This window comes from Strongylocentrotus purpuratus, unplaced genomic scaffold (genome assembly GCF_000002235.5).
Source record: "Strongylocentrotus purpuratus isolate Spur 01 unplaced genomic scaffold, Spur_5.0 spur5_scaffold_7, whole genome shotgun sequence".
NCBI classification, from domain to species: Eukaryota; Metazoa; Echinodermata; class Echinoidea; order Camarodonta; family Strongylocentrotidae; genus Strongylocentrotus; species Strongylocentrotus purpuratus.
This window is the reverse complement of record NW_022145613.1, coordinates 14,443,747-14,465,645: the sequence shown is the minus strand read 5'-3', so window position 1 is coordinate 14,465,645 and position 21,899 is coordinate 14,443,747. Positions and strand designations below refer to the sequence as shown.

At 37.7% G+C, this 21,899-nt stretch overlaps 2 protein-coding genes across 2 annotated transcripts in view; one reads left to right on the top strand and one right to left on the bottom strand.

The window, feature by feature from the left end:
- The window catches only part of LOC593059 (DNA mismatch repair protein Msh6), a 52,432-nt gene extending 45,878 nt beyond the window's left edge, over positions 1-6,554 (top strand). The window contains exons 24-30 of the mRNA XM_030974086.1: positions 1,400-1,632; positions 2,204-2,336; positions 2,941-3,039; positions 3,784-4,000; positions 4,537-4,781; positions 5,534-5,668; positions 6,284-6,554. Coding sequence (XP_030829946.1) covers positions 1,400-1,632; positions 2,204-2,336; positions 2,941-3,039; positions 3,784-4,000; positions 4,537-4,781; positions 5,534-5,668; positions 6,284-6,427 — 1,206 coding nt within the window. The 3' untranslated portion in view covers positions 6,428-6,554. The remainder of the gene's footprint in view (positions 1-1,399; positions 1,633-2,203; positions 2,337-2,940; positions 3,040-3,783; positions 4,001-4,536; positions 4,782-5,533; positions 5,669-6,283) is intronic.
- Positions 6,555-13,676: 7,122 nt separating this feature from the next.
- LOC105442336 lies at positions 13,677-20,398 on the bottom strand. The gene is made up of 4 exons (XM_030973698.1): positions 20,318-20,398; positions 15,604-18,110; positions 15,051-15,153; positions 13,677-13,981 (listed from the first exon to the last, which is right to left on the bottom strand). Exons 2-4 carry the CDS (start codon positions 18,055-18,057, stop codon positions 13,776-13,778), a joined length of 2,763 nt encoding a protein of 920 aa, XP_030829558.1. The 5' UTR covers positions 18,058-18,110; positions 20,318-20,398; the 3' UTR covers positions 13,677-13,775.
- Positions 20,399-21,899: the final 1,501 nt, after the last annotated feature.

Sequence of the window (21,899 nt, the reverse complement as noted above, 5' to 3'; positions counted from 1 at the left end):
GCTCTATAGGCCACATTTTTAAAGGGATTTTGTTCAAATTTTGAACGAAGGTGTATCTTGGTATAGTCTACAAGCCTATAGATTTTAGTGATGCTGCCTCAAATGTTCCGTCTTTTATAGGGTCAAGGGTCATATTTTGATAGATGTCTTGTGTGCACTCTAGTGTGCGCTCTAACTGCCACATTTCTTGACGGATTTCTTTCAAATTTTCTATAAATATGCATCATAATCTGATCTACACACCTATTGTTTTGGTGATGCTGCTCCTAGTCTTGACAATAGTCTGAGCCACTTGCGGCAATCTCTACGTCATCCTTTTGTTTCACAAAGAGGAGAGGGAATCTTTGTCCCTCCTTCCACATAAGGATAACACAAAATCGCTGCCACTGCCGGGGGATACATTCGCATTGCGCGGCAATAGAGATTGCGATATTTCTAGTTCCTATTTCTTGATATCAAGGAATGATATTCTGTTGTAAACTGTAAAGCAATGGTAATTCTTGATATCAAGACGTTGATTTCTTGATATCAAGAATTCAAAGGTGTGACTGAGGCATAAGCTGCAGGTATGTATTAAAGATAAACTTGAGTTCTGGTAAAAAAAAAGAAAATGAATTCTCACAGAAGCTAACGAAACTTACACTGAATGTTTAAGATTACAAATAAATGTCATGTGCCAAGCAATTTTGGAAGAAAATGTATACTAGCTGAGTAATGAGCATAGAAAGATAAGGAAATCAGGGTAGTACTAGCCCCGACACCATGTGTGTTGTCCCATATACATCTTTCTGTGTAAGTGATTGTTACTTTACCAAGACTCTGCCAAATTAATGATGATTTTAAAGACCCCAGAACCTTGCATTACACACCATTACTTACATGCCATATGATCAACTTTTCTGATCCATTCCACACCTTTTCTTTCACAATGCAATCGCATTACCAGAACTCAAGTTTATCTTTAAGCCGTGTACGCAAAAGTCTTGGTGGACCACCTAAAAAGAGTGCGATGGCGCAATTAAAAAACAATTATAAGGGTGTCATTCCAGAGAATGATTATGCCATCTCTGATATGGCTGACACCACGATCAGACTAGAATAGTACTGAGAGATGCAGAAGAGACTAGGTTGCAGGGTAAGTATTAGGTCCTGTTTACATCCGATGCAGCGAACTGCCTAATAAATAAAATGTGATCGCACAATTAAAGCGATTGTAAGAGAGTGATACCAGAGTATGATAAAGCAATCAGTGGTATGGCCGATATGTATTCAACTCTGCTTTGTATTAACAAATACACAGGATCTTCTGTATTAGAATGTCTTTGTATATTGCAAGGTTTGAAAACGAAATCTTGAGTAGCTCAATCACCCTCATGCACCACGTTTTTTCATTTTGAAGAACATCGTCTACTGGGGTACCGCCAAGAACCGGTTCCAGATGGAGATTCCGGAATCTGCCCTCTCTCGTCACATCCCTGAAGAGTACGAGCTCACATCCTCCAAGAAGGGCTTCAAACGCTACTGGTCTCCCACGATCCAGAATCTGCTGGCCGATACGATGAATGCGGAGGATAGGCGTGATGCTGCCCTCAAGGACTCCATGAGGAGAGTCTTCCATAAGTTTGATGAGCAGTAAGTTGATGTAACTTTGTCGTATCAGTAGATTCATGTAAACCTATGAAACTGAGACACGCCTTTTGGTGACATTTCACCAAAAGATTTGTAATTTGAATTTCCATCAAGTAGACCATACATTGCGAGGTCATGTGACATCTCGGTATCTTATGTCTAGCCAAAAAATTAACCGAAAAGTACATTTAGCTTTTCCTAACTTGCTTTTAAACACTGCTAGTTTGTCTGTAAGGCCTTTTTCTAGATCGTGCTCATGTTGAAGAAAGCTGATAAACAAATTAAAATTTTAAAGGAGGGGAAACTGAACTTGAAATTGAGACCTTTTTACAAACACGCTGTATGCCTTTCTGCGAAATAAGGTTACACTTTTTCTAATTAGACACCAAGCTATGTATCTAGGAACTTGATTTTCCCATGCCCAGAAGGTGTACAGTGATTCAAAAATTTGCTCCTGTCTGGTAATCGGGTTTGAGATTTCGGGTTAGGGTCATTGCTGAAAACTATGTTGTGAAGCGGATTAACGTGTCTCGGTTTCTTGATCTTATGCTCTTCATCCTTCTGCCCATATTAGCTACAAGTCATGGGATGCTGCCATCCAGTGCCTGTCTGTTCTAGATGTCTTAATGTGCCTTGCTGAGTACAGCCAGAGTGGAGAGGGCAACATGTGTAGGCCAGACATAGTCCTTCCCTCTGAGAATGAACAGGTAAAACACCCCTTCTCTTGTAATGACGTCTCCCCTTCCATTACATAGAGTATGTATGGCAGATTCATAAGTCTACCTGCAGTATTTGCTAAAATAGGGATTTGCACACACTTCTGAAGTTGAGTTTATTTTAACATCTTTTATCTCATATTGAAATGCATGTTTAGATCAGTTATTGTTCTTCCCTCTGAGGATGAGCAGGTAAATCACCCCTTCTCTTACAATGAAGTCTCCCCATCCTGTACATAGCAGATACAAAGTCTTGCTGCACTGTTTGACTACATAGTAGGGGTGGCAACATGTGTAGACTAGACATTCTCTTAGAATAAGAAAGTAAAACACCCCTTCTTTTATAATGAACCCTACCCTCAACTATCTGCATAATAGGGATACACATGTAGTGGACACTAAATGTGAAAAATTTATCAGAAGTTTGATCTATTATGTTAATATCAGAATGCTAGAGCAGTCTTTTCCTGAAGACCATATTACTTTGTACTTTGATGTGTATTAAAATTAAAACCAACAATTGATAGCAAACATGTGCATTGGAGTTTAAATCCACCTTGATTATTTATATTTACATTGATATTTTTCTTTGCAGCCCTACATCGCTATCGTAGAGGGACGTCATCCTTGTATTGCTCATACCTTTGCCGGGGGAGACTACATCCCAAATGATACATTCATCGGTATCGTAAATGTAAGAATACCTACTTGAGATGAGTCACTAGAAAAGTGTTGTACAATGGCATCTTGCCAGTATACTTTGGTCACAAACCTTTTATTCAGAAAGACCAGGGGAGTGTCTCACAAAGATCCTAAGTCAAACTTAACTCTAAGTTGGACTTAAAAATTATGGAGACCCATCTGTAGCCTTATAAAAAAATATATTCAAAGGTGAAATTTCAAATATTTTGGACTTTTTAGTAATTCCACATCAAGAACATGAAATCTCCTTGATAATAGAAAATATAAATATTTAATCAACATTTTCTGTCTTTTAAAATAATTTGTAAAAAATATTTTCATAGGTGCTAACGGTTCTTCATAATTGTTGAAGGTAAAGATCAGTTTTGGAAACGCCCCCCTCTCAAAAAATTAAAAATGGAAGCTCTTATTACCAATCCTGTGAAAGAATATGTTTTGACTAAATACACGATGATACAAATAAATAAGGTGTGATTGATATCAACCCTTCGTAAGACAGGGCCCAGGTTGAAAATAATTTCTTAAAGTTTTTTAGCACCATATGGCAGCTTGGCTAAAATCAGGTTAATAGTGCAACTTTGGAGGGATCTTGAGCATCCAACATGGTAGATACATGCACTTATGTTTTATGTATATACCTTGTAACCATGTGAACAAAGAATTTCCATTTATGTGGACAATAAAACAAATCAAATCTAATCAATCAATATAAATACATGTATTATTCTTCTTCCAGGATAATGAGATGGATGAAGGAGAAGAAAACCATGGCAACAGCAGCTGCATCCTGGTGACGGGTCCCAACATGGGAGGCAAGTCCACACTGATGAGACAGGCCGGTCTGATCATCGTCATGGCACAGCTGGGATGCTACGTCCCTGCAGAGGGCTGCAGACTCACACCGGTCGACCGGGTCTTCACGAGGCTCGGGGCGAGGGATAACATACTCTCAGGTGTGTTGATGTAAAACATTCACAACTTCCTGGTTGTTGGTCTGATTCCATTCAAACTTTTACCATGTTGCCTCTCCAATTGTTCGCTCACAGCAGCCTGCAGGTTGTATTTCCCTTAAAGGGATTGGGCATCTTTATCTCAGATTCTGAAACAAAATCCTGGATTAATCTCATGCTGTAATGATAATTAGAAACCTTTGGGTCAATCAGGAACCCCATGAATTTTACAAGCCGATCGCCTGATTATCAAGATATTTATGATAGGAAATCGAAATTTCAAAAACCGTTTTCCTCACGTTTTTTATTAATTATAACACTACAGTCTATTGAGGAAAATGAGTAAGGTATGGTAAAACCGGTCACTCAAAGATTTTTACTTTTTTGAGGCACTTCATGATCATTTTGAAGCGGATTTTTGTAACGGCACCATATTACTCCATATCACAGACACTGGTAACATGTAGGGTCGTGCATCTCAGATTTAACATTGTTAAACGATGCCTTTAAAAGTTATATTATTATGTCCCCTTTCTCAGGTGAGAGCACATTCTTCGTCGAGCTCAGCGAGACGGCAAGCATCCTCAAACACGCCTCCAAGCACTCCCTCGTTCTGGTGGACGAGCTCGGGCGGGGCACGGCAACCTACGACGGCACCGCCATAGCAACGGCAGTCGTGAAGGAGCTGTCAGAGGTGGTCGGATGCAGGACGCTCTTCTCAACCCACTACCACTCCCTGGTGGAGGAATTCTCACATGACCCTAACATCAGGCTGGGTCACATGGTAGGTCATGTGATTAATGATCACCTGATATTTTCTTTGCTGATCATCTCAATATAGATATGGAGATCTGTCTGAATTACCCTAATTTTTTTTAAAGAACCTTGTAAAAAGGATTGAGAGGATTTTGAAGTTCATTTATGATATATCGCAATGTTAACTGTGAAGAAGATCAGTATTTTGTACTGTCCGACAAACCGTAATCCATAAGATTTGGTAATGAAATAGAGGCCAAATGAGCTTGCAAATGAGTTTGCAATATAACCCTTAGCACTTGGTTTTGTTTTTAGTCAGACAGTCATGCTCATCTGTCTGAATTGTTTCTTATCTCTTCTTCCTGTGTGTCTTTTATGATTGTATTAGTTTGTTTGGGAAAACCTGTATCAATTTGTTTGTGTGACAGACTTGTACATTTTCATTTGTTTTGTCTTGTACATACAATTGTATGTACAGTCAAACCTGCTTTAATGACCACCCAACTATAAAGACTGCATTTTTTTTTTCTCTTCAAAATAAATTCACATTGAAGCCTGTATATATTGACAACCTGCCTATAAAGACTAATTTCCTTGTCTCCCTTGAGTGGCCTTTATGTACAGGTTTCACTGTATTTTCCTTTCCGATTCCTTGTTTTTCTCTTCAGCAACTTATTGGTTTGTTTGTGTGATGTTTAGTCTGCCTGATGTCGTAGCATCTATGCTTATCTTTTTGTGATTTGTACCTCTCATCATTGTGTCCTTCATTTGTCGTGATAGGCTTGTATGGTTGAGAACGAGAATGAAGAAGACCCTTCGCAAGAAACCATCACATTCCTCTACAAGTTTGTGGGTGGGGCTTGTCCCAAGAGCTACGGTTTCAACGCCGCCAGATTAGCCGATATACCAGACGAGGTGGGTCTTTCAAAGTAGCCACAAAGTACCATAAATAGCAGAGGAAAATATCGAGAAACAAAATCGAACATTTCTTTGTAGCCCAAATTTATTGAACAAATCTTATCAGTTCATTAGGAAAGTTGTTTTGATAATCATTATTTCTTGGCAAAGAGTACAGTCAACTGAATTACGGTAATTTGGAAATGTTATTGAACTTCATTGATATTTCAAGATTATTTCAAAACTTACCAATATTTTTTTTAGGGGTTTTTAAATTATTATTACTTTAAATTCAATTATTTTTTTCCAGCAAAGAAATCTCATTATTAATAATAAAACTTGATATAACATGTAATATCAAGTGAAGATATGAGGTCATCTTATATTGGGATATTAAAATATTTTATGGTCTGCTTCCAATCAAATTTTGCTTGGAAGGGAGTTATCTTGAGTCGTTCCATAGTCTTCATTATAACCAGGTTCCTTTGTTTTTTAGCTTTAATTTTAGCTTTAATAAAATTGGAAATCTAAATTATTAAATTCTCTTTGTAGAACATTAGCATGCTTTAAAAACAAATTAAAATACAAATTTAGTCTGTTCAATCAATATGCTTATTCTTTTCCCCATCTTAGATCATCCTCGTTGCTCGTCAAAAAGCCAAGCACTTTGAAGAATCGGCCGAGAGAATGAAATTTTTCCGGTCTGTCCACAAGATGTGTGGAGCATCGTCCGGGCTGGATGTCTGCAAGCTGAAGCAGATCGTGGCAAGAGTGTAAGATGCAAGTCTGGGATCTGTACAGATCCTCTAAGGCTTTAAAGCCCCACTGCACAATTCATAGCTATTTGCTCCCTCTATATAGCTAACAATGCCCAATTGGTGACCATTGGTCCCCCATAATCTCCTTTTTCTTATGTTAATTGGGAGCTGATTTGATGAGATAACCACCTGTCAGTGACCTTGCAGGGAGGCCTAATCCCCCTGGCCAAACTAGTGCAGACGGGCTTTAAGGGACAATGTTGACCCCATTGGAGATGATTACAACCTTTTGCCTAAAAATGTGGGTTTATACTTGACTCAAAGAATTAAATTGCAAGTTTAAAGAATATCGACCGTGATTGTTTGAAAATTAAAACCTTTCTCATATCAGATAATGTGGGTTTAAACGCAACTCCTAGGATTAAATGCGAGGAGATAAAAAATTGACAGTAATTAGTTGAAAATCAAATTGACTTCATATTTGTTGTTGTTAGTGTTGATGAGTTTAATCAAAATCTGTTATGCTAGAAACACCTGGGCCCAGTCTTATGAAGAGTTAATATTAATCGCAACTTTGTTCATTAGAAATAGGGGACTGCAAATTTGAGTTTGATTAGAGGACTTGCGATTGATTTGGATCAATTGCAACTCTTTATAAGACGGGAGCTTGGTCTCACTGGTTGTTTCTACTGTTCTCTAGCCCTTTATATATTACAAGGTGTCATTCAAAACAAGGTAATTTCCTTGTTCTATTAAAATGAGTTGGTTGTAACAAGGTTCTGTATGTTGGATACGTAGGATTACATTGCATCAGCCCTCGATATAAATAAAGCAAAGTGAAGAGAGTTCTGTTTTGTTTTGTCTGAGAAATTGATTATTTAATAACAATTCCTCTCTTTAATTTGTGATGACTATCATTAAAGTGTATAGTTTTATACAGTACTATGTTGTATTTTTTTATTTTCCCACAAAATTTTGATAATAACTAAGACATTTTCTACGTATTTGCTACTTATTTTCAGAGAACTTTCTTTTTTCAAATGGTTGAAAAAAATAAGTTTGGTAATTTTTGAAAAGAAACTGTTTGCTCAATGATGACAAATATTTTTCTGTTCTCATATCATTTAATGTCAGTTTGCAAACTACCGTCCCATAAAGTGCCAAATTTACTCTGTGTTTGATACAAAATGGTGCTCATTCTGCAGTGTAAATATTACCAATAAATGATAAAGCCTGGAACAAGTTGGGATGCAACCCATTGTGAAATCCATGTTGGAATGTAACTTGTCTTACCCCTAACAGGTTATGGGGCCCCAGATATTTGCCAAAGGGGACAACAACAGATTTTTCACTGCCAAATAAGCTGCTGTTCCCCATTGTAAATATATTTCTGTAATAGCACAACATTGATAACTAGTAGTCAAAACATTTCTTCAAGTATAAATAGTTACTAATGTGGTAATGGTACTATTAACTAGACTAATATTGTTCATTGTTTTCTACTTTATTAAAGTATGTGTCCTATGAAAGGAACAATCAGTGTATAAAGGTACATGGTGCTAATTCTGCATTTGAAATGTAAAATGTTGCTAATACTGCATTAATTATAAAAGTAGATGATTGATAAAGGTGTGTTTTGCAACTTTAAACAAAATAGTTTTGAAGGATTATCAGAATTTCAAGATAACATCAAGTGTATGATTTACAGCTCAGCTTCAAGAAACAATCACAAATTTGCTCCTGGCTTTATGTACTCAGAGATATACAAGAAACCTTGTATTGCAATTAGAATAATTAGTTGTAGAATTATTAGGGCTCGGTATAGTGTTGGGTCTAGGGTCAAAGTTCAGAATTTGAGAGTGTCAGAAAGCGACTGCAGAGCAGCCGTCACTGGTACATACCATTTGTACAGAGCCAGAAGGGCATTAACTCGCAGAGTAATGCCTTCTGGCTCCGAACAGTTGAATCGTCTTGTTTGGAGCCAGGGCCGTTTCATAAGCCTTGTTATCAATAACAAATTGTAATAACCGTTAAAAGCTACTGAAATTACAACATGTTACTTGCCTAGAGCAAATTTGGCATGGAATAGTACAGTAATAATGACTGCTTTGAGAGATATAGTTGTTTTTATACGCTCAAGGGGAGGTTACAATCATGCCATTGCCCGAGGCCTGCCGAAGGCAATAGCAAGATTGAACTATTTTCCCAGTAACTGGAATTTTGCTTGGATTTTACTTATTTACTCTAGAACTATTACATAGGTTTGGCATTTTTCGTTTATTTACGGGAATGGCTAAAACAAGGACTGCAATTTTGACCAATCAGATGGCTGGATTTCTTAAGTGAGGTATATAATGATGTCTTCACAACCCTCAACCCTTGAGGTTGAAGTTTACAGCTTATTTTGAAACGGGTGGGAATGTCTGGAGTAATTGTAGATATCAGCAATGGTATTTCCTGCCGTGTCTATTTCAACTTTCCATCCTTTTGTTCTAGGGAGTAAATTCAGGCTCCAAGAGAATTCCTCATCTGTTCATTTCTAGCAATTATCATTCTTTGATGTACCTTACAGGACATGAAATAAACAATTATGGTGTAAACAAGTTACAAGGTAACACAACGACAACGGTTTGTATCAATGTATCATTTTTTTCATATTGGTTGTAGCCAACTACTCGAGTTACATTCCACAATCTTGCATTGAATTGAATTTTGTTGATATGTCAATTTCCAATCGTTGGACATAAATGCATTTTCTTCTTAAGGCCATTTATTACATTTTCTATTTGCTGAAGTTGTCATTGTTTTGTATTCTATCCATGTGAATTGTGACGGTATAATTTAGAATAGAATTACAATCTAAGATCAAAGAGATAAGATGGAGAAATAAGCATGCCCTTCAGAATTGATACCCAGTGGACATGTTGGTCTTTGCTCATCATTTAATGAATGTGTATTATGTTATCCAACAGTATTTGTAATAAAAAACTGCTCTTTTGTAAAAGATTTTGTTACAGTGACCATTTTATATTTAGATTCAAATTTTATATTCCTCTCTTGACTTTCCATCTTTTTGGAATGAATGAAGATGGAATAGTTGATTATACAAATAGAAAATAAAGAGTGACTTTGGAAGAATGAACTGATGAGAATAGATGGTAGAATGGAGCGAAAGGAGAGTGATAGAAGAATAAAGATGTGTTAGAAGATGGATTTTAAGGGTGAAAGGGATGAACATATGATCGATTATTGTTTTACCCGACTGCCATTAGAAACAACCAAGGGACCGACTGCTTTAAGTCCTCTCCAAGGGACTTTGAGAGGATCAATGCCTTACCAACGGGCACAAAAACATTTACTTGGTAATGAACCCGGGACCTCCCGGTTACAAGACCAGTGTTCTACCACTGAGCCATCGAGCCTCCTCATATCACAGGGACACGTCAAAAGTAAAAAGGCCAGAAACCTTTGCATTGCAAGGATGCAATTTTAACAAATATTCGAAAAAAGTTTCTGATTTTATTCAAAGTAGGGTATCAAAGAATTAAAAGGATAAATAGATCAACACAACTTTTCAGAGAGAGGAATGAGAGATTGAAATTTGTATCAGAGCACTAAAAAGCTGAACGGGTGGGTCATGTTATAAGCCTTCCAATGCTAATAATGCATGAATCCAACACGTGTGTGTGTGTGTGTTTGGAAAGGATGTAAAAAAAGGGAATTGGAGGCAGAAAAGGGTCATGGCTGTTTCTGAATTGAAAGTTGATTTGCTATAAGAATTCTGATAGCCCCTTTCACATTCTTTTTTTTTAAAATCAGTATTTTCTCGCAATGTTACTTGGTTCCTCGATAATAGATAACATGTATTGTATTCTTCAATACCGTACCACATCTAAAATAATTGGTCAAATAATCAGCTTTGTTTTTCTGTGCTTTTTTTTTTATTCATTCACGTGACAACTTCCACAACTACATACATGTACATAACTTTTTTAGTATTAATTTTAAAATAATGTCAGTGTTTTTACCATAATAAGCAATTTTGCACTTTTTTTATACACTGTACTGCAATTTTTTTCTTTTCAGTAGTAAACAAAGACCGAATGTCAAAAGGCACAAAAGCAATATTAATACTAATATTACATATTCCTATAGTCGTGATATCCACCACGCAATGACAATGTGCTCATCAAGGCTCTCTATTGTTACCCTGCTCTAGCCTGATTTAATCCTATTTTGAGATCAGGGCCCCATAAAACTTGTAATCGATAATAGTTGTCACGTTTCTGTAATGAATTTGCCAACAGCCAATCAAATGCAACGATTTCAATAGCTTATAACAGCTTTTGCATTTTGAAAGTGATAACAAGTTTTTATGAAACGTGCTACAGATTTGACATACATACTTATACTGATCTATATTTTGCCAGCAGAACAGCAGCTAAGACACTTTTAACCAACATTTGTTTTTATCATGAAGTGATATATATTTATAAGTGGTTTACCAACTTCAATATCTACTGGTATTTATATTCCTAAAAATTGCGCTTAAATTTGCACATATCTTGCCGTTTGAGTGTCCATTAGTAAATGCTCGTCAATAAAATATTAAGTGAAAATAACAATAAATGCTGTTAAACCTGAACAATAAAATTGTTGGTGTTCTGTCAATAAAGCGTTAAGGACACATTATTTCATGGTGTAACTGATATCGCATCGAAGGACTAAAATTCACGGCACTCAGAGATAATTATTGAGGTTTGTCCTACAAAAATCAGTGGCCGCGCGAGCGATTTCAACGAGACAAAAGTTGTCAAGGGATGCTCATTAGCTTAAATCGTCGAGCTTTGACCTACAACAATGATTTCCAATGCCTTTGAAACACAAACAACAGAGGAACAATTTTGGAACAATTTGTACATATCATTATCGTTATCAGTGCCTCTTAGGCAGCACTAAACTACCAATGAACGGTTCAAATATGATTTTCCCTAAGAAGATCTCTTCCAAAGTGTTACTGTGATATATTAAGTCACCCACATAGGATTGTATGTGAACAGAAAAGTGGTAACACCAATCAAAATCACAAGAACACCATAAATTGTACAACTATATAAATATAGATGTGACATACCAGTAAAATAATATAGATAACATATCAATATCAAGGTAGAACTAAGTTTTTGACAGATACTAGTATAGCTTTTAATCATGCCCTTTTGCCCATGCAAAACTATATCTAGCTAACTTCTCCAGGATTGTATTAAATTTCCATGCAGAGTATCTGGATATGAGTGTTTAATGCAAATACACTGTATTGTACAATCAGAGACTGCTGTAGTGATGATTATAGAGTGCTTGATAAAATCTTGGCTTGAGGTGTACTTGTCATTCAATTATTTAATATCAAATCACTGGTTTAAGAAGATGAAACCATTTTCAATATAACTTTCAAACCTTTACTGCTCATTGAAATAATCTAGTGCATATATAATACATTGTATAAGATTTAGTCGTCATTTAAAATTAAATCATGATTAAAAAGAAAGCATATCTTGTGAGATTTCGAGAGGAAAGATGAAAACCGTAGTAGGTTTCATCATTCTTCCATGAAACAAATTTTCTGAAAAATATCTTTCAAAACACATTTATACGATCATTCTACGTAAGCTAAAAATAAGATTCAGTCACGACGTTTAGGACCATATTCTTAAAAGTATCAGTGTTACCTTTGAAGTCTCTACAATCTCATACTATACTACTTCGTTTTCGCCTCCTAATACCTTTTAAATCCAGACCTTCTATATTGTGTTACTCAGTACGGGAGCCTATTCACAAAACAGCTATGCTTTTTATTTAGGCTCCCCACATTTTACATTGTTCTAACTAGGCGATTATATATACATCATATTGCTCCGGTTGTCTCATTTTCGCTCGCCGGACGTATATAGCAGACGGCAATCGGCGGATTAGACGACACTTGGTAGTGAATTTGTATGTGAGATTGCTTTGCTAATTATAAAATACAATTAAGAACTTTTTCCATATCTTTACACTGTCATTGATATCTGATAATTAAACAGTTATTAAAATAAACCTACTAAACTACATAATACAATGAAATACTTGACTTAAAGTAGGGGAGTTTGATGTGGTGCACAATTACACCCCTCTGTAAATAATCGAATAGTCCATGGCGATCATGAATATTCATGTTTTTGCTTACCTCGGCAAAATGCTTGCCTATACTAAATGGAAAAATTACGGTGGGGTTCGCTGAAATGGACATAATGAACCGATCAGAACTGATCTATGATAATTCATGCTTGTTATCCTTCGTGTGTTTGACCTATAATCTTACAATCGCTTGGCAAATTGCGTCCAAAGTTCGACTTGTTTCACATGTGTTATATAGGCAATGGCGAGCTAGCGACCTATTTTGATCAAATTACAGTGGGTGAACTTTCAAAAGTCAATGAGACATGAGGGTTCCAATGAAAGAGCTAGTGTCAACGTACGCCGGAGTGGATGTGCTTTTCGTTTAAACAAAAAATAATTTAAAAAAAAAAAAAATTAAACGATTTTTGGGGTAAAAAACAGTAGGCTAACATGTAAGGCTGCTGGACTCTGACGATAGGGGGCGTTGTCCAATGAGACTATTCGCAGCCATATGATTTCGAAATTTCCTACTTATTTTCCGTACATTATATTTGATTTGAAATCTTTAATTATTTTGTTTTTCTTGTGTGAAATCTACTTAATATTAATCTATTAATAATATACGCCTATATAATAAAAAAAAAAATTAAAAAAGAAGAATATGAACTGTTTTTCTATGTAAAATGTGGACCAAATAAAACTTCAAACTTCAACTTCAAGATAGGCGAATTGTCATATCAAACTGTACTGTACATAATATTATTACTGGGCCTGGCTTGATGCGTATATGTATCTTTTCCTGTACTTAGCCTACACTTGCGCAGCCAGATTTGCACTGACAGTAGCCAATGATTCGTCCCATTTTTAATTTGCTATGAAAATTAACATACTTTCACTATAAAACATAAAGATAACATAGTTTTCAGAATACCACTCCAGAGATCAGGGCCCCGTCTTACAAAGAGTTACGATCGATCCAAATCAATCGTAAGTCCTCCAATCAATCGCAAGTTTGCAGTCTCCTATCTCTTATGTACATAGTTACGATTGATATCAATCGCAAATAACTTACGATTGATATCAACTCTTTGTAAGACGGGGCCCAGTTCTTGATATTGTTAGTCACTATGGGACATCACTTCCTCCCCTTCAATCCACCCCTCCTTTTCTTGCTTCTTTGAGCTCTCTCCATTATCTTCCTTCTGCCGTTAATCGATCACCATATCAACCCTCGGATCATCGTCATCATCCCTTCTGTTTTGGCGAACAGACCGACTGTTGTCATCGGTTCCGAGGGTGCTTTCCGTGAAGTTGGTGGATCTCCTCGAAGATGGCTCGTCGGCAACGCAGACTAGAGCCTTGCAGAGGTTCCACACCCGCTGGTTGGCGGTGAAAGCAAGAAAGATGTACACACCTGCTCAAGAAAGAACATGGAAAGTAAAGTAGGGTCACATTGTCATCCAATGCTTTCATGCACACAAATCAGTAATACAGTAAACCATGCTTGTAGAGAGACCATCATTGGAACATGTAATGAACCTGTTCGTAAATACCACTTTTCTTGTGTCCCTTGGGTGGTTATACACATGCTTCACAGGCCCGTAGTCACGGGGGGGGGGGGGGGGCATGGGGAGCACGTGCCCCCCCCCCCCCAAAAAAAAAAATAAAAAATAAAAAATAAATAAATAAATAAATAAAAAATAAATAAATAAATAAATATAAATAAATAAATAAATAAATAAATAAATAAATAAAAAATAATTTTTTTAGACCCTTCCCCAGGACGTCGATCAATTACATGTATTTGCCCCCCCCCCCCAAACATCAAACTCAGGCTACTATTTCTGTACCGAGTTCGGATGCATGAGATGCCTAAAATGTCATTCTTTTATCAAAGCATTCATAAGTAACAGCAAAATCAATCCATCTCATTATTTTGCTCTATAAGATTTAAATAAAAGTACAGTCATTGTGGCCACCTCTCTGTAAAGGTCACCCATCTATAATTATGCAATGGCCACTTGTTCTGTTCTCTTCAGTGATCTTTATAAAAATGTTTGATTGTGGGACATTACTCTGACCAGGGGGGGGGGGGGGGGGGCGTTTCACAAAACTTGTCATCAGTGACAAATAGTTTTTTTTATAAGCTACTGAAATCCTCGCTTCTGATTGGTTATCAGCAGATTTGTCACTGATTTTTTTTTAAGAAGGCTTTGTGAAACGGGTCCCAGGTATGTCTAACCTCCCTGTTTTAAGGTTGTGATTGCATCTCCTCTCCATGCTTTACCACTGTTTGAACAAAATCATTTCTCTTTAGAGACTAATAAAAAAAGTAAAAATGGATGGTATAACAACCAAATTTAAGGAGATTTGTATCAAATAATCATATAATTTACACAGGTGACGAATGCACCAAGAGGCCTTCCTATCGGCCGCATGGCGAATTGCTCGCCAGAGCATGTGTTGTAGAACCGCTAGCTTACCTTGGAGTCCATTGAGCACAATGAAGAGATACCAGAGGGCGCTAATCCCACAGAAAGGGATAATGAAAGCCGTAGCCCACGTAAACCCCATCAGCGTCGACACCTGGAAGTCAAACAAGTCGGACAGGTCATAGTCTAATTAGTTTATGAGCTTATAATCTAGATTCATAAGCAGAATGCTTGATGACATAAAACTGTGAATTGCTCTAATCATTAAAAACTGACATTTTGCGGTGTGAAGGTTTGTAAGTTCAATACAAATGTTCATTGCCTTTCGTTAAGTTTTTTCTTGATAAATGTACATCATTCGCTATTCACAAGGAGGCTGTATGACCTTTTTTTTTATTGTCAATGGCAGTATACAGTCTTCTAACTGGTAGCTGATAAATGCTTCCTTCACGTAAAATAGATATTGCCTCCCTCATACTAATCTTAGCTCATTTTTAAAGAACTGATATTGCTTTAATTGCAAAGTGCTAGTTCTGAGCATAGCTGTTGTTTAGAGTAAATATGTCTGTCAAATACTTTGGATAGAATACAATGTACGTTGTACCTTGATATAAATCTTCAGCAGGTCAAATCTCTCCTGGAAACTCGGACGCATGTTCTTCCTCCCCACCTTCTTAGCGTTCTGATGTCCCTTCCAGATGCCAATAGCAGTGTAGGAGAAGAAAATGACATTGATTGCAAGCAGTACAGCCATTGGGACACCAAATGCCAGAAGCCTCATCAAATCATCACCAACCCAGCAAAGGTCACCATAAGTGTAATCCAGAACCTGCGAATCAGTGATGACATCAATGCAGACACAAGGAATGACCACACACAGAGACACACCTGGGACATACACCAGGTATCTGACGAGCGACTTCAAGCTCGTCTGCGCAAACGTGAAACTCTGGTTATAACCGAACGTGTGGTGTAAATCAAACGCAAGTGAGTTGGTTATGGCAAATACAGCTATCCAGCAGAAATGGGTGGTCGCAGAGACGACTTTACAGAGCTTGGGAATAGGGGATGCATATGAACCGACGACTGTCAGGAGCTGAGCCAGGAACAGGAAAATGCAAAACATAAACAAGAGTTTGTTGTTGGTCAATTTGCGAAGAGATGGAAACATGATGAATGTGGAGAGTGTTACTGTTAGGGAAATGAGGGAGAGAGTCACGCACACGGTACTGAGAATGCTCTGTGTGTCTGAGTACAGCAGAAATTCTTCAGGTGTAGTCACGTTTAGAATTCCGCTCCTCTCTGATAAAAACGAACACACTAGAACGTTGCCTGTGTCACCTATCCTGAATTCAGATTCAGTGAAGTTCCTACTGGACTCTAAGTGGACCAGGATTGTATCATCCCCAATGTGGACCTGATGGAACTCAGAAGCATTCATGGTGATTATTGGACAGGGAAGATTCCCTAATCTGGGATCAGTGGCATTTCCTGTTGGGTCAGAACAAATCTGAACTATCTCTTGTAGAGAAATTGTACCGTTTTCTTGTGACCTTTGAAACTCTGCTGTTCTTCTCACTTCTACAGATTTGTATCTTTGTGTTGCATGAAATCCCCTGAATGTCAGATATGTTGTCTGATCAATACTGACCATAGAGACATCCTTTCCATAGTCCACATTGGTCCATCCATATTGGCAAGGCCTATCCTCATCACTGCACAACACTTTGAACTGCAAAACTGATGCTCCACATGTATGAACTCTTGAGGAACTGGTAACCATCTTGCTCATCTTGGAATACGACATCTTGACATGGATTTCAACTTTCAATGTCTCATTCACATCTTGTGCGATGCACTGATCCACATCAGGGTTGGCACGGACTAGAAAAACATCATCCAAAGACAGTTCAAGGATATCTGCAAGGCACTTCATCATACCTTGCGCTTCCTGAAAGGAAACGCATTCTCTGTTTTTGATGTTGAAACCACTCAATTCAATGCCAACACGGTTCCCAACACACCTGACATTCCAGGTACACTCACCATCTTGAAGAGACAGACCAGTCGCACATGATAGAGAACGACAGATGCCAGCCAGGCTGTCAAAGACAGCTCCTACTTGACATTCCACAGTTTCCTGCTTTACAACGTCTCGATTAGCTTTGAACTGAATACCATTATTCCCTTTGAAGTCTACCAGGACCGTGAGTGGGAAACCTGCAGGTGGCACAGCATCTCCCACTTCTACACTTATACAAGGTATGAACTCTGAATAGCTAAGATCTGGAAGATTACATGCGACACAGTATCCATTAGCAAAAACTGATTGTGTTTCAGGAGGCTGCAGAGGTGCTATGAACCCTGCACAAGCTTCAGCAATACCATTATCTACAAAGTCTTCTGGACACTTGCTTATCACGTCGACAGCGCACGGTCGATACGCAGGGGTACGGGAAATTTTATTGGCATCATCAATTGTATGATTGCACATTCCACTTCTGATTCTGTCAAGCATTTCATCAATATCCAATGGCAGGATCTTATCATCACTGCAATGAAAATCAACTGGCCAAGATGTGAGGTTGGCAGGTTGAACACCATGACAGATAGCACAATACACATTTCTGAATGTCACCTGGGTTCCAAGAGACACCGGAACAAAGATGAGTGGGTCACTGAAATCAGTAGTGTTCTCGCATCTGGCCTGGGAATCTGAACCGTCCCACGCTGGTGGGCATCGCGAGACGAACAGATAATTCTCCTTCCTGGTTGAAAAACATGAATACATGTCGGGACGTACTGAAGCAGGCATGTCAAATTTTTCCTCCTCAGGACCGAAAGGGTCAGAGAAACCAGGAGGGTCAAAGATACCAAATCCATCTCCACCATCACCACCCCCTCCGGTCTGGCATGCTGATTGATAGTCCCAGCAGCAATCTGCAAAGCGCTCACAGGCATCATCACAGCTACACCTGGAGATTTCACCATACCAGTTTGCCGCACCACACCCTATGTATGCACACATTTGAAACTCTCTGCAGATTGTGATGGTCATGTTCGTATTATTGGCCTGGATATATTCAATAATTCCTCTTGTCTGTTCCGCGACTGCAATATGAAGAATGAGATGGAAAAAAGGGCCATGACAGCTATAACCTCTGAATTACTTGAATAACACAATGACGGGCTTGTTCACATATGCTGCTGTTAACCATGGCGGTTTTCCGCAGGGTATTTTAAGCGTACTTTATTTGTTATTCTTCTTTATATACCTCATACATAGATTGTCATTCACTGATTGGTCAAGACTATATCACATGTCAAGGAGCATTTCGATCTATCAAGTATCATTACGTCAGAGGGGTTAATAGCTACTATCAAACCCTGGGATAGGACCCCTAACCCCTCCCGCGACTTAGTTGCGCACACAATTTTTTTGAGTTGCTAGGCTACCGCAATCGCGCGGTTACGCGCAGCGCGTAGGAATTCAATACTCTTGCCTTGGACTTGATGTTGGATTTTTCTTATTTGGGTTAGTAAATTCCTCGATCTCGTTTCCTGTTTTTAGAGCTAGATCTAGACCAACAGCTAGACCTAATCATGAATCAATAAAAAGGATGAGGTATATAAAACAAATATGGACTGCTCTGTAATCGGATGATGGTGGGAACTACCACTCCCTCGGTGGTGTTCACACCGGCCCTTCTATTACCCCCTCGGCTTCGCCTCGGGTGTGATAGAAGGGCCGGTGTAAACACCACCTTGGGAGTGATATTTCCCACCATCATCCTCATGAGCAGTCAATATTTGTATAATGTAACACATAGATAAGTGATTACGCGTAAGAACTTCGACTGCTGTACAAAGCTAACTTTTTTCATCCCAACTTTCTTTCAAGTCCCCAAAAGCCATGATGGTTTACGGCAGCATATATGAACGAGCCCCACCCCTTTATTCACTACGGATAGACCTTACGCTAAAGCATTGTATATGAGACACTCTGTACGTGTGACAACTGTGGTAGTCAACTGCCGTGTTCCATTAGTTGGTCAGAATAAAGAGTTAAATAGTTAAAGAACAGTGGAGTCTAGCTTACAAAGAACAACCATATCAAACCATCACCAAAACGAGGCAATATCTTTCAGTCCCGATTCATAGTACTATTGTATTTTGGCAAGGCATTGATATAGATTTGCCACTCCATACCCAGGAGAGAAATGGGGACCTGGTAGGATGGCGAAAGCATTTGTGTTAGAACTTCTTGTATGCCCTCAAGGTGACCATATGGTAGGAATACTCCCCAGGGAGTGGAGATGGTGCACATTGTACGTGAATGAATCCGATGACGGGTAATAATATCTGTAAATCGCTTAGAGACGGCATTTAGTATTAAATGCTATAGAAATCCAGATTATTATTATTACTATTATCAATAACTCTGAATAAGAAGATTCCCTCATAAAAAGCTGATTCAATTGGTCCAAATGAGTGGTACCTGGGTTCCACTGTTTTTAACAATGTGTTCTTCAGATGTACCAATAGGAACAGAATCAAAGGTGAATCAAGATGATTGGGATTTAAAAATGCACTCTTAAACAAGGAATAGTTCCCTGGTAATTTATTCAGTTGTGGACACATGGTTTCCTCACTCCGAGGGTACTCTAAGACGAATATGATTGAAAAATTACTGTAGACTTCATGTTAATGATGTAAAATGTTAATTATCACACAAAATAATCCTGGGTAAACCTATATTGTGCACAGGATCATTTTGTAAAATGCAAAATAAGCCAAGCCAACATTTGGTTTTTATCCATTGGAGATTAAATTTTACTCACCATCATGTTAACTGCTTAAATATCTTTTTCCCGTAGGCGAATTATTTATACCACCAATACATGATGGGTTTATGGGTTTAACCCTGATCTAGATGGTCATGGGGGGGGGGGGGTCCCGGGTGCTCAAGTTTGATTTGGACAGGGGTGTGTGGCTGAAGTAATTCAAACCCATTCGCGCTATTATTGGTCATTTTGGTTAAAAAGGGAAGAAGGTTGGATAAAACAGTGAAAAATGTTCAATTATTTTGTATCTGGAATTTACACTTTAGCGAGAACGTGTGTCAAGTGTTATTTCTGAACAAAAGAGTATTTATAGAATAATTTGTAGGGACTTTCCTACACAAAATCATACCCTATGCTCAGGGACTTATTTGTTGGCACATCTTTGTATACTATAGTAGTGGGGGCACCTCCCCCCACGGTTAGGGCATTTTACTAAGGTAAGCCCCATACAGTAACAAAAATAAAGGTACTTACGCTGACTACAATTCACTCCTTCGTATCCTAGATGGCAAACACATTTATATCCAGCGTCATGATCGAAGCAATCGCTATTAATGCTGCAAGGGTTCGAAGCACAATTTATCCCTGAAAAGACATGTGGTAAAGCAGGATATGTATCTACATTGCAAAATATGATAACTAGATATGATTGACAGCACACAATTGTCAGAGGGCTGAGAAAAAGTAGAGTACTGGTCACGCGATTACATTATGAAAAAAATATCTTAAAGCAATATGCCATTTTCGTAATTTAACTATAATGAATGCAAAGGGTAGGTGAAGGGAATTGTAGACCCTTAAGCACATTTTCATAATTTACATAATTATGAAAAATGTTACACAGAAAGTTTCGTATTCTCTTCAGTAACTTCTTCTCTTTATAGTTAACAAAATTATGGTCATGATGTAACTGATTAATAAGATAACAATGATTAATGACGGCTTCACCAAAGGTCTCTCATTACCTACATGTGTACGTAATAAGGGACAGTTACAAATCAAGACATTTTAAATACAATTTGAATGAAAATTAGATTGTTATAGTTAGTTCAAACACTTTTTGAAAGAGATACACGCAGCCAATGAACTTAATTACTGTAATTTTGAAACGGTTTTAAAACAATGTGGCACAAAATATTTAACTGCATGTTATTTTACAATGCCATTGATTTCATCAATTTGCTTCTCTGCTTCTTCTTCTGCCTCTTCTTCTTCCACTTCTTTTTCGTCTTCCTCTTCTTCTTTCTTCCCTTCTTCACCTTCTCCTACTTCCTACTATCATTATTATATTAATTCATTTAATCTTTATTCTATTTTTCTTTTCTTCTCAAATTCACTTTCCGGCCTTGTACGTCTCTAGAATCTCGTACTATACTACTCTGTTTAAATACCTTTTAAATTCAGACCTACTATATTGTGTTGTTCAGTTCGGGAGCCTATTCACATCCAAACTATGCTTTTTATTTATGCTCCCCACATTTTACATTGTTTTTACCTTGCCTGTCTGATCTACATATTTCGAAATTGCGCACTTAGTTTCCGTACATTATACTTGATTTGAAATCTTTTATTTTTAAATATTTTTTTCTTGTGTGAAATCTACTCTTATAGTGTATACAAAAAAATTAAAAAAGAATTTAAACTGTTTTTTATGTAAAATGTGGAATAAATAAACTTCAATTAATCAACCAGCATTGGGTCATTGATTGTCCTCGGCATACTCGACATGCACAACAAACGACCCCCATCTTGGACCTGGTGTCCCCCATTGCCTACACACATTTCTGATCAGACACCATTCATAATGTGCATTGCAACACCTATTCACAACACACAATGGCCATAGGTTTTTCTGTAATGGTTGGCACACTTAAACTTCCTTTTCAAACTATTTTTTTAAGAGCCACCCCTAAATATCTGCATACACCACAACATTCAGTGAAAATGGTGTTTTTACATCAGAGCAAAATTTTACGATAAAAAGTGCTTCCCTTGGTCAATTTTGCCAATTTTCTCGGAGAAAGAACGCATTGTAGTCTTCGAAATGAATTGGATA

Excerpts from the sequence above, each read along its gene's own strand:
- LOC105442336 (XM_030973698.1), bottom strand. The coding sequence starts at position 18,057 with ATGACCATCACAATCTGCAGAGAGTTTCAAATGTGTGCATACATAGGG. Across the intron at positions 15,154-15,603 it reads TGCTGAAGATTTATATCAAG|GTGTCGACGCTGATGGGGTT; the intron begins GTACAACGTACA and ends TTTGACTTCCAG. Across the intron at positions 13,982-15,050 it reads TGTGCTCAATGGACTCCAAG|GTGTGTACATCTTTCTTGCT; the intron begins GTAAGCTAGCGG and ends TTTCTTGAGCAG.